Raw genomic sequence first — 12,243 nt, 5'->3', positions numbered from 1 at the left:
AACCCGCCCTGAGCCCAGCTTTGCTGGGGGAGGGCGGGCTAGAAATAAATAAATAAATAAATAAAATTTGGACAGGTGACCAGAGGAAGGGAGCTGCACCTGGAATGCAATTTGCCCATGGCTAAGAGGCTAGTTTTCAGCAGTCAGCATGGCTGGGCAGAGGACACTGCCTGTGGCCAGCCACACTGGACCGTCCACCCATGTCCTGTCAAGAGGGATCCCATCCCAGGTAGCGCAAGGGAATCACATTCCCCTCTATCTGTTGCCATTGAATCACCCCTGCAGTGCCCCTCAGGCCCATAATCAGAAAATTTATGGTGGGGGGAACATGAAAAAGCAAAAACCAAAATCTAAGTCCGATTTTTTAAAGGTAGTCCCCTGTGCAAGCACCAGGTTGTAACTGACCCCTGGGGTAATGTCACAGCATGAGTTTGTTGTGTGTTAAGTGCCATCAAGTCGCTTCCGACTTTTGGCGACCCTATGCATCAGTGTCCTCCAAAACGTCCTGTCCTTGACAGCCTTGCTCAGATCTTGCAAACTGAGGGCCGCGGCTTCCTTTATTGAGTCCATCCATCTCATGCGGGGTCTTCCTTTTTTCCTGCTGCCTTCAACTTTTCCTAGAATGATTGTCTTTTCCATGAGTTTAAAGCAACTTAATTCATCAATTGACATGGTATGGGATTTTATGCGCCAGAGGCCCAAGTGCCCCGGACTGACAGTCCATTCAAAGAATGAGAGGTTCCAGTGGTCCAGTGTAGCATCATCTGACCCACAGTGTTGGCCGGTCAGACATAAAACTGCAGTCTTTTTAGTGGCAATAATAACGTTTCCTTCAGCAACAAGGCAGCCAACTGGGGTTGCCAACTCTGGGTTATGAAATTCTTGGAGATTTGAGGGGTGGATCTTAGAGAGGGTGGGGTTTGGGGGAAGGGAGGGTCCTCAGTGGGGTATAATGCTATACGCTTCACCTTCCAAAGTGGCCATTTTCTCCAGGGGAGCTGATCTCTATCATCTGGAGATGTTGTAATTTGGGGAAGGGGTGTCTCCAAGCCCCACCTGGAAGTTGTTAACCGTATGGCTAACTGAGACGCTTCTAAGAGGAGGAGTGGTGGTGATGTAGAACTGTAGTGTAAAGGTTAGAGTGCTGGAATGAGCCAGGGGGAACCTGGGTTCAAGTCCCTGTCCACTGTAGAAAACTCACTGGGTGACCTTGAGCCAGTCATCCTCTCTCAGACTAACCTACCTCGTAGGATTGTTGCGAGGTTGACACAGAGGAGGAGAGAACCATAGACACTTCCCCGGGTTCAGAAATATGTCGGGAACATTGCAAGGCAGGAGGGATGATGGCTATTCAGTGTTTTAATTCCAAAAATGGGTGAATCAAAGTCGCACCTGCCTGTCAATGGCTCCTCTGGCCAAGGAGCTCATTGCCTAATACCAGGTAAGTGTGTCTGGTTACTACGGAGTGAGCGGGGACCACTTCCCACATGCCCAGAGTAATCTCTTCACACATTTGCAAGGAAGGCATTCAGAACAGGAATTACCCTTGGCTCAGGTTTAGATCGTCCCAAATATCTTGTTTATCTGTTGTGAAAGGTAAAAAGGTAAAGGTCCCCCTTGCAAGCACCGGGTCATGACCCATGGGGTGACGTCACATCCCGACGTTTACTAGGCAGACTTTTTTTACGGAGTGGTTTGCCAGTTCCTTCCCCAGTCATCTTCCCTTTACCCCCAGCAAGCTGGGTACTCGTTTTACCGACCTCAGAAGGATGGAAGGCTGAGTCAACCTTGAGCCGGCTACCTGAAACCAACTTCCTTTGGGATCGAACTCAGGTCGTGAGCAGAGCTTAGACTGCAGTACTGCAGCTTACCACTCTGCGCCTCGGGTGAGAGGTAGTTGGGTTTAAACTCTTCGGATCTTATTCCCCCTCTTCCCCAGCCCTTGACCTTCTGCACCTAAGTATTTCTACAGTGAGAGATTCTGGAGTTTAAGCCTGCCTGAGCACTATGCCTCAGATGCTGGGAAATGTCAGGACGGTAGTTGTTCATATGAGGAAACGGCAATTTGAACATACTCAGAGGCACACATTCTTTCACACAGGAAGTCCGCAACGAAGTAGCTGACAGCAAACGTTAGCAGCTATCATGCTGAGTGAGACGGGGGTCTCACTCTTCTCCTGCTCCCTCACCTGCGGCCCGGCCTGCTCCTGAAACAAATAAATCTCACCCAGGTTTTTTTGCCCACTGCTTTCACTTGTCAGTGCTGCCATTAAAGAGGAGAGGAAGAAAAGGGGTGAGCAGAATGGATGAAAGCACCAGAGCTGCATTGCAGTTTCCCCTTCTCCACCCTTGGGGAAGCAATCACATTTTCCCTTATATCTCCATAAGGAAAAGGCTAGAGGATTACTTTTGTTTTTGAACAGAAAGCATGAAATGCAAAGAGGGGTCATGGGGTATTTTCAACGCCCCCTGTAGCAAAGTGCCTTGCAGGAGCTCTCTGGGCAGTCTTAACAGAGTGTGAGCCTCTCTCATGCTCTCTTTGGCTCTCCTGACATTAGCCTCCTTATTGGAGCTGGCGGGGCTGAAAGGGACACGAAGGAGCAGCAGCAGGCAGAGCTGCAGAAGGGAACTGAGAGGCCAGTCATGAATGATGGCTGTCACTCGGATGCCCGAGAGCCCCCCAAAAACTTGGAGCCAGCCCCGGTTACAAGATTTTAACTTTGTATCATGGCCAAGCCTCTTGCCCTCAAGACAGCCAGGGGGTTTAAAAGGTACAGGTAGTCCTCTGTGAAAGCACCGGGTCATTACTGACCCATGGGATGACATCACATCCCGACGTTTACTAGGCAGGCTACGCTTACAGGGTGGCTTGCCATTGCTCTCCAGTCGTCTACAATTTACCCCCAGCTAGCTGGGTGCTCATTTTACCGACCTTGGAAGGATGGAAGGCTGAGTCAAGCTTGACCTGGCTACCAGGTAGCCAGTTCAAGCTTCTGTCAGGATCGAACTCCGGTCGTGAGCAGAATCTTGACTGCAATACTGCAGCTTACCACTCTGTTCCACGGGGCTCCTTTGGGGGGGGGTACTTAGAATCACATGTGGTCTCTGCAAGTGGTCTAGCAGTGACCCCTCCACAGCTGCAGGGAGTGTGGTTCCAGCTGTGCCTGGTCGGTCAGTTGTCATATCTTTTAGACCTGGCAGATCTGACCTCACTGATCTGTACCACAGTGGCCTCAAGGTTTGTTTACTGTTTTGTGCTCCAAATGGGTCTGCTCTTGAAGACAACTTGGAAACTGCAATTAGATCCAGTGGTCAGGAGCAGCCCCTAGGGCTCACGTGGCTCAGATTCTACAAGCTCTACCTTGGCTGATGACCCTTCATGGTACTACCTCTGGCTCCATATGGCACTTTAGGCATCATAAGAGCAGCTGATATCTCACCCTCTCCTATTGCTCCAAGGTGCAGGCTGCCGTGAACATCCCCCTGGATGTTTCAGAAAGGCCTCTTTGGTGAGGACTTTCAAGAGAAAGGCTGTGGCTCAGGCAGAGCATCTGCTTGGCATGAAGAATACCCAGGTTCAATCCCTGGCATCTCCAAAGGATCAGGTTTTAGGTGGTGGGAAAGACCTCCACCTGAGACTTATAAGAACATAAGAAAGGCCGTGCTGGATCAGACCAAGGTCCATCAAGTCCAGAAATCTGTTCACACAGTGGCCCAACTAGGTGCCTCTAAGAAGCCCATAAACAAGACAAATGCAGTAGAATTGTCCTGCCTGTGTTCCAAAGCAACTAATATAATAGGCATGCTCCTCTGATCCTGGAGAGAATAGGTGAGCATTATGACTAGTATCCATTTTGACCAGTAGCCATGTCCTCCATGAACATGTCCACTCCCCTCTTAAAGCCTTCCAAGTTGGCAGCCATCACCACATCCTGGGGCAGGGAGTTCCACAATTTGACCCAGTCTGAGTAGACCGTTCTGACCTTTCTGGACCCAATGGTCTGATTCAGTAGAAGGCAGCTTCATGTGTTCAGAAGCTGTAGGCCAGAATTGTTAGAAAGCCCTTTGGAGAGCTCTAGATGGGCAGCAATATGATCGTATTAATGGCAAGTGGGGGTTTTTGAGTTGTTTTGCTGGCTTGATTTTTCATCGTGTTTAATTGTTTTAAATTTGTACCTTGGGTTCTCAGCTTGCTGGGAGAAATTCACATTCATGAATATTTAAAATAAATAAACAATTTTGTTTAGAGTAACTTGTCTGATGGAAAAGCTTGTGTAAGCTGGTGCTCTTTGCTCTTTCTCAGGGAGTTCGAACTGACTCCCTGTGGCAACCCTGATGAGCAAGCGAGCATCACCAGAGATTTTCTCCTGGGGGAGAAATTAACACCTTTTGGCTTCAGCTAGTTCTTTGGCAATGTCCTTTGTTATTCTTCCAGGGAAATGCCAATGATTTGTTAGTGAGATGAACGCACAGCAGATCATTTCTGGCTAACGACCCTGGTCATGAGAGCAGCTGAGATCCCTAAGATACATTTTCCCCCCTAGCCTTAAGGGCTTTGGATTATTTTGCACAGCAACCGTAAACCAAAAATCCATTTTGTTAGAAATTAGGTGGTCCCTTGCTTGGCCAATTCCTCAGCCCCCTGTTTTTCATTGGATCAAATTACCATCCTGCTGTTCGTCTAAGATGATCAGAGCATTACATATCGAGTGTGCCCTACTGTATCCCCATAAATTCATTCAAAATAGGTAAGGCCAAGAGATGCCGTGAGCTTTGGAGCTGAGCAGAGAAATAAACCTGGCTTTCCCCCCTCAAACTAAGCCTCAGTATTCTGTGGTGGTGGTAGAAAGTGCTATCAAGTCACAGCTGACTTATCGTGACCCCATAGTTTTTTCAAGGCAAGAAATGTTCTGTCCACTACAATATCCTTTGCCCCAAAACACAGTGCATGAACACACCCCACCATGTTCTCACTCAATTGCTTGTCTCTCCCCACCCCCACCCCCAAGGTGGCTAATTTGGAAGAAAAGACGTTTGGTTCATGTGGTTCTTCTTCCGTCACAGTGGATGCTTTTTATGCTGGATGAAATGCAAAATAAGACCCAGTTTTTAGTTCCAATAGTCCCAATAATTGCTTCTACTTATGAACTGCTTTCCGAACACCGTAACTACCTGCACAAATACTAGTGTGACTAAACAGAAACTCAGATCCTACTGAAAATTGCTGCTAACAGAAGGATTTCTGTCAGCAAACTCAACTTCCTCGTCTCCCAATGAAGTCCAAAATGGTCTCCAGACTGCTTCTACTGGGTGCTGGGGACCCCAGGAACAACATTGGGGGGGAGTCTGCATCGAGAAGGGGAAAATCAATGGAAATCATCTCCCATTGGCAGAAGTGGGATCCAACCCTTCTTTTTTTGCCATCAAGTCACAGCTGACTTATGGCGACCCCTAGTGGGGTTTTCAAGGCAAACCCTAGTGAGGTTTTCAGAGGTTGTTTGCCATTGCCTGCCTCCACGTCATAACCCTGGTATTCCTTGGAGGTCTCCTATCCAAATACTTGCCAGGGTCGACCCTGCTTAGCTTCTGAGATCTGACGAGATCAGGCTATCCTGGGGCTATCCTGGTCAGGGCCGTTCAACCCAGTTTCTCCATATTGATAGGACATAATTTGACAATGGCAAGAGGACCTGGAAGCAGAGTGTTGAAGGTCGGTGATGCTTCAGCTGGATCCTGATGGAAAGAGAGGGGATCACAGGAAGCAGGGAGGGGATGGAAGAAAGATCATGGGAAAGGGAGGTCTGGAGAGCACCTCCCCTTGATCCTGTGGCAAGGGGCAGCAGGTTGTTTGCTGGAAGGGCAGCAAGGAGGCTTAGGAGGCAAATGAGCAAAGGGCTGAAACTCACAGACCGATGTCTAATACTGAACCAGATCTTCAAGCACATTGCTAAGCTGGTAATTTGTTGCCAACATAGTAATCTATTTTTCTTTATTTTATTATATTTGTATCTCGCCCTCCCACCGCCAAGGCAGGGCTCATGATAAAAACAACATGATAAAACAGTTACATGACATTTTACAATATAAATAATAATAAAAACCTACTTATATAAAAACATACCTTAAGTCTAAAGTATGGCACCTAAAACGACAGCAACTCTCCAAGACTAAAACAGTATCTAGATTAAATATTCTTACCCGTATGGGGAGATAAACATATGCAGCCTTTAATAACTTGAAGCATCCTTGTTACTCCATACTCGCTAAAAAAGACAATAATGCTAGGAAAAGTTGAAGGCAGCAGGAAAAGAGGAAGACCCAACATGAAATGGATTGACTCAATCGAGGAAGTCACAGTTTTCAAGACCCAAGCAAGGGTATTAACAATAGGTCGTTTTGGAGGTCATTAACTAAAAGGGTCGTTTGACGGCGCATAACACACAGCATCCATATGCAACCTTTTTTAAAGCAAAACTTTGAACCTCCTATTTACTTTCCCCCTTCTAGGTACTCTGTCTGTTACCAATACCCTCTTGTGTGCTTTCCTGTTCTGTTTCCAAAATATATCCATGGATAGTTTTATGCAACTAACCACTGCAGTTAGTCCGGACCATGCTGACAAATTTAGACTTCTAAGAGTTCTAAAATACACTGGGTAAAAAATACCCTCTCTTTTTTTTAAACTCTGGAGGAATATTTGGGTTTTATGGCGGGATTCCCACTGTTGCTGAAACAAAGAAAATCTCACCTTAATGTGCATTTTGTGATAAGATTAATATAGTTGATGTAATAGCATTGATAAATATTGTTGGGAAAATAATTCCAGCAATTGCTTTCTCATTGGGATTATTCCATCTGATTATGATGCATATGTTTCTTCCAAATCCCATAAAGGTGGTTGCCATTTACTTTCCACTGTCTTTCTAACGTAGAACCCTTCCAGCCCATTAACCCTCTGTGTGCTAGATTTCTAGCAAATAACTGATGACTAATTGGCCCACTAACCTTTTAGAGAAAAAAAAAGAAAATAAAGGACGGTGACAACCTGGACTAGTGTTATGAGTATGTTTCCTTGTAAAATCAGTTTGATGGCCGAGCTGCTTGTCCCCAAGGAGGCAAAATTAGCCATGTGGGACCTCGTCTGCATAGAAACTGGACACAATTAGCGTCACATTCACTGTTGTTAATGCAGTTTGGGGTAATTGGGCAGGTTGGTTTTGACAGTTTGATGACGCTAAAATACTATTATAGGGGACCTTTCCATGCATAACAGTTAAACTTGGAAAACTGTTTAATAAAATGTTGTGATTGGGCTCACAGGGATTTAAGCTGTAATATTGTCCAGCTAAAATGTTAACCGTTTAGTTTTGATTCCTGAATCTGACTGAGGAGTCTGTAAGTATCTCCTCATGGGTCTTGTGTGTGTGTGTGTGTATGTGTGCGTGCGTGCAAAGCGCCTGTCATATGTCTGACCTAATTGTGGAGTCCCTGGATGACATTGTGTATGTGTATAAAGTGTCATCAAGTCGCAACCGACTTTTGGTGACCCAGTAGGGTTTTCATGGCAAGAAATGTTCAGTGGTGGTTTGCCATGGCCTGCTTCTGCATAGCGACCCTGGTGTTCCTTGGAGATCTCCCATCCAAATACTAACCAGGGGAGACCCTGCAGATGAAATTAACAAGTCCCAAATCCTTGCAGAAAACATCCTGCTAATGGAAGGGGTTGTTTACCTGTTCCCCCCCCCCCGGAGAGTAGCAATTGCCCCACTTAACTGATGAGCAGCAAACTATCATTACCCCTTTATGAGAAAACACTACCTGAGAAATCTCCCCCATCCCCAGTTCCAAGCTGAAACTGTAAACCTGGAACAATAACCTCTCTCTTGTGCATGATTTAACGGCGAGTGAGAGTACATGTGTTGTAAAGGTTAAGGTAAAGGTCCCCTGTGCAAGCACCGGGTCATTCCTGACCCATGGAGTGACGTCACATCCCGACGTTTCCAAGGCAGACTTGTTTTGCGGGGTGGTTTGCCAGTGCCTTCCCCAGTCATCTTCCCTTTACCCCCAGCAAGCTGGGTACTCATTTCACCGACCTCGGAAGGATGGAAGGCTGAGTCAACCTTGAGCCGGCTACCTGAAACCAACTTCCGTTGGGATCGAACTCAGGTCGTGAGCAGAGCTTTTGACTGCAGTACTGCAGCTTAACACTCTGCGCCACAGGGCTCCTTAACATGTACATGTACATGTGTTGTACTTGCAGTCAAAACCTGTCTGGGCCGATTTGATCACAGCTTGCCTGATCCTTTATCAACCTCAAATCAATCCATGGAATGGAAGCATGGCTATAATCTTTCAGATGTCTTTCTTGTCTACTAGGGCATAATCATCTGCAAACAAGGAAGTAGGCAGTCTTCCTAGCTAGGCAGGGCTGCCGCATTTCCTGAATGGGACATCACACAAATTAGAGATAACCCATAGAAACTTGTATAACTCAATAGTGAAGGCCTCGTGTTTGGGTATCCATGAATACCTAGTCAGAAATGTATGTGTTGAATTAGAACGATTGTATTTTAGAAGTTTTTACCTACTTAGAATGAACATATGCCTTCAATTTTTAAATGATTACTTTTTTTTAGAATTGTGCTTACGTTTGCCAGATCTGGGTTGGGAAATATGTGGAGATTTGGGGGTGGAGCCTGGGGAGGGGAAGTTTAGGGAGGGGAGGGACCTCTGCAGGGTATAATGGCATAGACTCCACCCTCCAAAGCAAGCATTTTCTCCAGGAGAACTGATCTTGGTCATCTGGAGTGCAATTGTAATAGCAGATCTCCAGGTGCCACTTGGCGGTTAGCAACCCTAATTGTGCTAAAAATTCAAGCTGTAATGTGATGGTAGTTAAAGGGAGGGTTTTTTAAGGGTGATGTCATCACGATAAGAACGAAAGTGAACTTCAACAACCCACCCTGGTCCAGAGGGAATGTTGGATGGGCACAGCAAGGTGGGCCAGGTGGGTGGAGCTTCCATTTCTGGGAAGTGGCAACAACCGCTGAGATTTTAAAACAGAAAAGTTAATATGCTAAAAACAGCCTCTTCTTCTTTAAATTGGAGGTGTGATGCCATAAGTTCAGAAGCCAGTTTTTCTTTTTCTAATTCCTGGATGAGAGAGTGTGTACCCATTACCTCCACCCTGTCTACAGACTTATCCACAATCAGCATTTCCCATGTTGGATACCTTTGCAATGGCTTTTTGTTTATTCTGAAACATCTTATTTACTTACTTACTTATATCCTGCTCTCTATCCCGACCAAAGCCGGGCTCAGAGGGGCTAACATCCATTAAAAACATAGGATAATACACAATGACAGATATACAAAATTAATTTCAGTTCCAATTTAAAACCAGCAACTTCTGATCTTCCCTTTACCCAGATCACCAACAGCACATATTGCAGTCAAGGATTCCCCTGGCTAATAAGACGGGACTGAATTCTGCTTAACTGCTTTAGGGTTTACAGGTTTGAAATGGGACAGGTTATTGCATTCCAAAGAGGGTTCTCTTTAATTACGTCCATGTGAGATTTTGATAGGAAAAGATGTTTGTTTCCAAATGAAACGCTGTCGCCTCCTTACCCTTGGGACAGTCTGTTTCTTTAATCCAACCTTGAAAGACAATTGCTCTGCAACTCGGACATCAGTTTCTCAGGAAATAGTCTGCAGACCCTTCTCTGATGTAGTTCTGAGCATTCCGCAACGTTTTGTCAGTGGCCCAAATTTGTATTAACCGAGCGTGAAGATGGTTCTGCTAAATGAAACTGTGAATTTTTATGTGTGAATATAGTGCCGATAATTTAAAACAAATATAAAGAAGTTCATACTGTAATCACCTGGTGTTATTTGGACTTGGGGCCACACTAGATATGACATGGCCTTCCATGTCTCTGTTTCCCAACTTTTGGGCAGGTGAGTGAAGAGCATTCTTGGAAGGCTGCATTCCCAAGAGGAAGAGTGACTTCCTTTCCCCCACCTGCCATTGGTCCATGAAAAATCCCCATTACTCTCCCCTGCCCAATTGAGGGGAAGAGATGGGGGGATTTGTGGCACTTTCACACACACTGAATAATGCACAATTAATCCACTTGCAACACACTTTGCAACTGGGTTTTACTGTGTGGAATGGCAAAACCCACTTTCAAATTACTGCTAGAGTGCACCAAAAGTCTATTATCTGGTGTGTATGAAAGTGCCCAACTTGGTGTGTTGTGTAGCCTGAACCTCAAGCTACTTTCTTAGTTGTGGCACATGTATTCTGGTCAAGAGAGAACAGCTTCCTGGCTCAATTAAAAGTACATTTCATTTCCTAACCTCCTTTCCTCTCTCCCTCTCCCCCCCCCCAATTATCTTTCAGAGCAAGAGGAAAATTTTGAATTTATCATTGTGTCCCTTACTGGTCAGACTTGGCACTTCGAAGCGACGACTTATGAAGAAAGAGACGCCTGGGTGCAAGCTATAGAGAGTCAGATTCTGGCCAGTCTGCAGTCCTGTGAGAGCAGCAAAAATAAGGTTAGATGCTCAGTATCGATGTCCTTAGCCATTTGCAAGTCTCTAAGGCTTAAAAGGAGAAATCGCTGGGATGGATCCAACCCCTATCGTGCCATTCTGCTGACAGTGCAATCCTATGCAGAGTTATGAAATGAATGGGCTTAGACTGGAGTAACTCTCCTTAGGATTGCACTGTAAGCAAAGTTTGGCTCCTTCCTCCGCTTTAAGTTTTCCTCCAGCGGAAGGGCCAGTTAAATTGGAGGAAGTCTCCTTAGGCTGGAAGAAGTCTCCTTGGAGGATGGTTGGATTCACCCCGTCGCCAGCATCTGGAAGACGTTTGTGCTTATTTAATGTTGACATGTATTTTTCATGAATATACTTAGATTTTTAAAAGATTTGTTTTACTTGTTCAATGTTATGTATAGGTTTCACATTTAATTACTGATTTTGTTAATTAACTGTGATTGCTGCTTTAAAATATATCCAAAATGTGTTTTTCTACTTGGAGTTCTGCAAAAATGCATTTAAAGGCTTTTTAAAAATGATTTAAACTGTTTTGTTATTTCCTGGAAACTTTGTACTTGCTAATGATGATAAAACGTCTGCTAAACATGTTTACAAAATCTGGTGCTAGCCTCTGGGTTGTCAGTAGAAGGCTGTTATTTTTTTCTCATCAAATAATAGCTGGGAATTCAGTACGTTTTGATAGAATTCTTTCCTCAGAACCAGGGGGGGGTCATTGTTTCCAGTCCATTAAAGCTTGTTGCACCTAGCTGTGCCATCCTAAGCAATGGACTCGGAAGGGGGCGACTCTGCTCAGGATGGTCTTGATCAGGGGTGTCGAACTGAATTGTTACGAGAGCCGGATATGACATAAATGTCACTGAGGTCGGGCCAGGCCAAGCCTCACCAGCCCAGATCGAAAGTGGGGGGGGGGAGGGCTGGCTCACAGGCCAGATAATAGCTCTCAAGGGGCCAGATCCGGCCTACAGGCCTTATGTTTGACACCCCTAGTCTTGATGATAGTTGTGGAACAAATAGGAACCGACTTATTCCACTGGTGTAAGTGGGACTCTGGATGCAACCCCTGTGGACACACCTGGGGGTTTACTTAATGGGGTTTACTTCTGAGTAAACATGTATACAATTGTGTTGCCAATCACTGTGAACTTGGACTGGGATTTATGGATTGGGTTCAATGGCTTCTTTCTATTATGAGTTTTCCTCCAATGAAGGGGCATCATTGTACTCAAATCTGTGCCTTTGAATGCATTTTCACGCTCTGTCTTCTTCTGTTGCCAGGGAAGTAATTGAATGTTTTTATTACTCCTTGGCTAGCATTCTTTTAAAATTCATGCATAAATAAAACAAATTACATTAGTGACTCAGCAAATGTTGTAAAGTCGTAACTTAGAATAAAGTAAAATGAGCAGGCAACCAATTTAAGATTTTTGAAGGCAAGGAAATCACCTCATGGCTTGTCTAGAAACCAGCTCACACGAAGCACTTCCTCAGCTCCATTGGGCCTCTCTAGCAAGAAGTTCATAATCAGAAAGTTGGATTTGCTCATCTGGGAGGGAGGCTGAAAGTTGCTCTCTGTAGAGATTATTTCTCTGGGTCACAGTAGAGGTCACTGGCCAGCCACTTTGGAGAGCAATTCGTAACACAAGCTGTCAGATCCGTCCTCAGCTTTTGATGATAAAA

The 12,243-nt window shown here is 45.3% G+C and overlaps 1 protein-coding gene across 3 annotated transcripts in view; it reads left to right on the top strand.

Moving 5' to 3' along the window:
* AGAP1 (ArfGAP with GTPase domain, ankyrin repeat and PH domain 1) overlaps positions 1–12,243 on the top strand; it is a 355,259-nt gene that overhangs the window by 274,992 nt on the left and 68,024 nt on the right. For all 3 annotated transcript variants that reach the window (XM_056856130.1, XM_056856129.1, XM_056856128.1), the window contains one exon: positions 10,406–10,560. In XM_056856130.1, coding sequence (XP_056712108.1) covers positions 10,406–10,560 — 155 coding nt within the window. The remainder of the gene's footprint in view (positions 1–10,405; positions 10,561–12,243) is intronic.

The sequence above is a fragment of the Euleptes europaea genome, chromosome 10 (assembly GCF_029931775.1).
Source record: "Euleptes europaea isolate rEulEur1 chromosome 10, rEulEur1.hap1, whole genome shotgun sequence".
In the NCBI taxonomy this organism is placed as follows: Eukaryota; Metazoa; Chordata; class Lepidosauria; order Squamata; family Sphaerodactylidae; genus Euleptes; species Euleptes europaea.
Note: the sequence above shows the minus strand (reverse complement) of the source record. Positions and strands in the feature narration are given on the sequence as shown.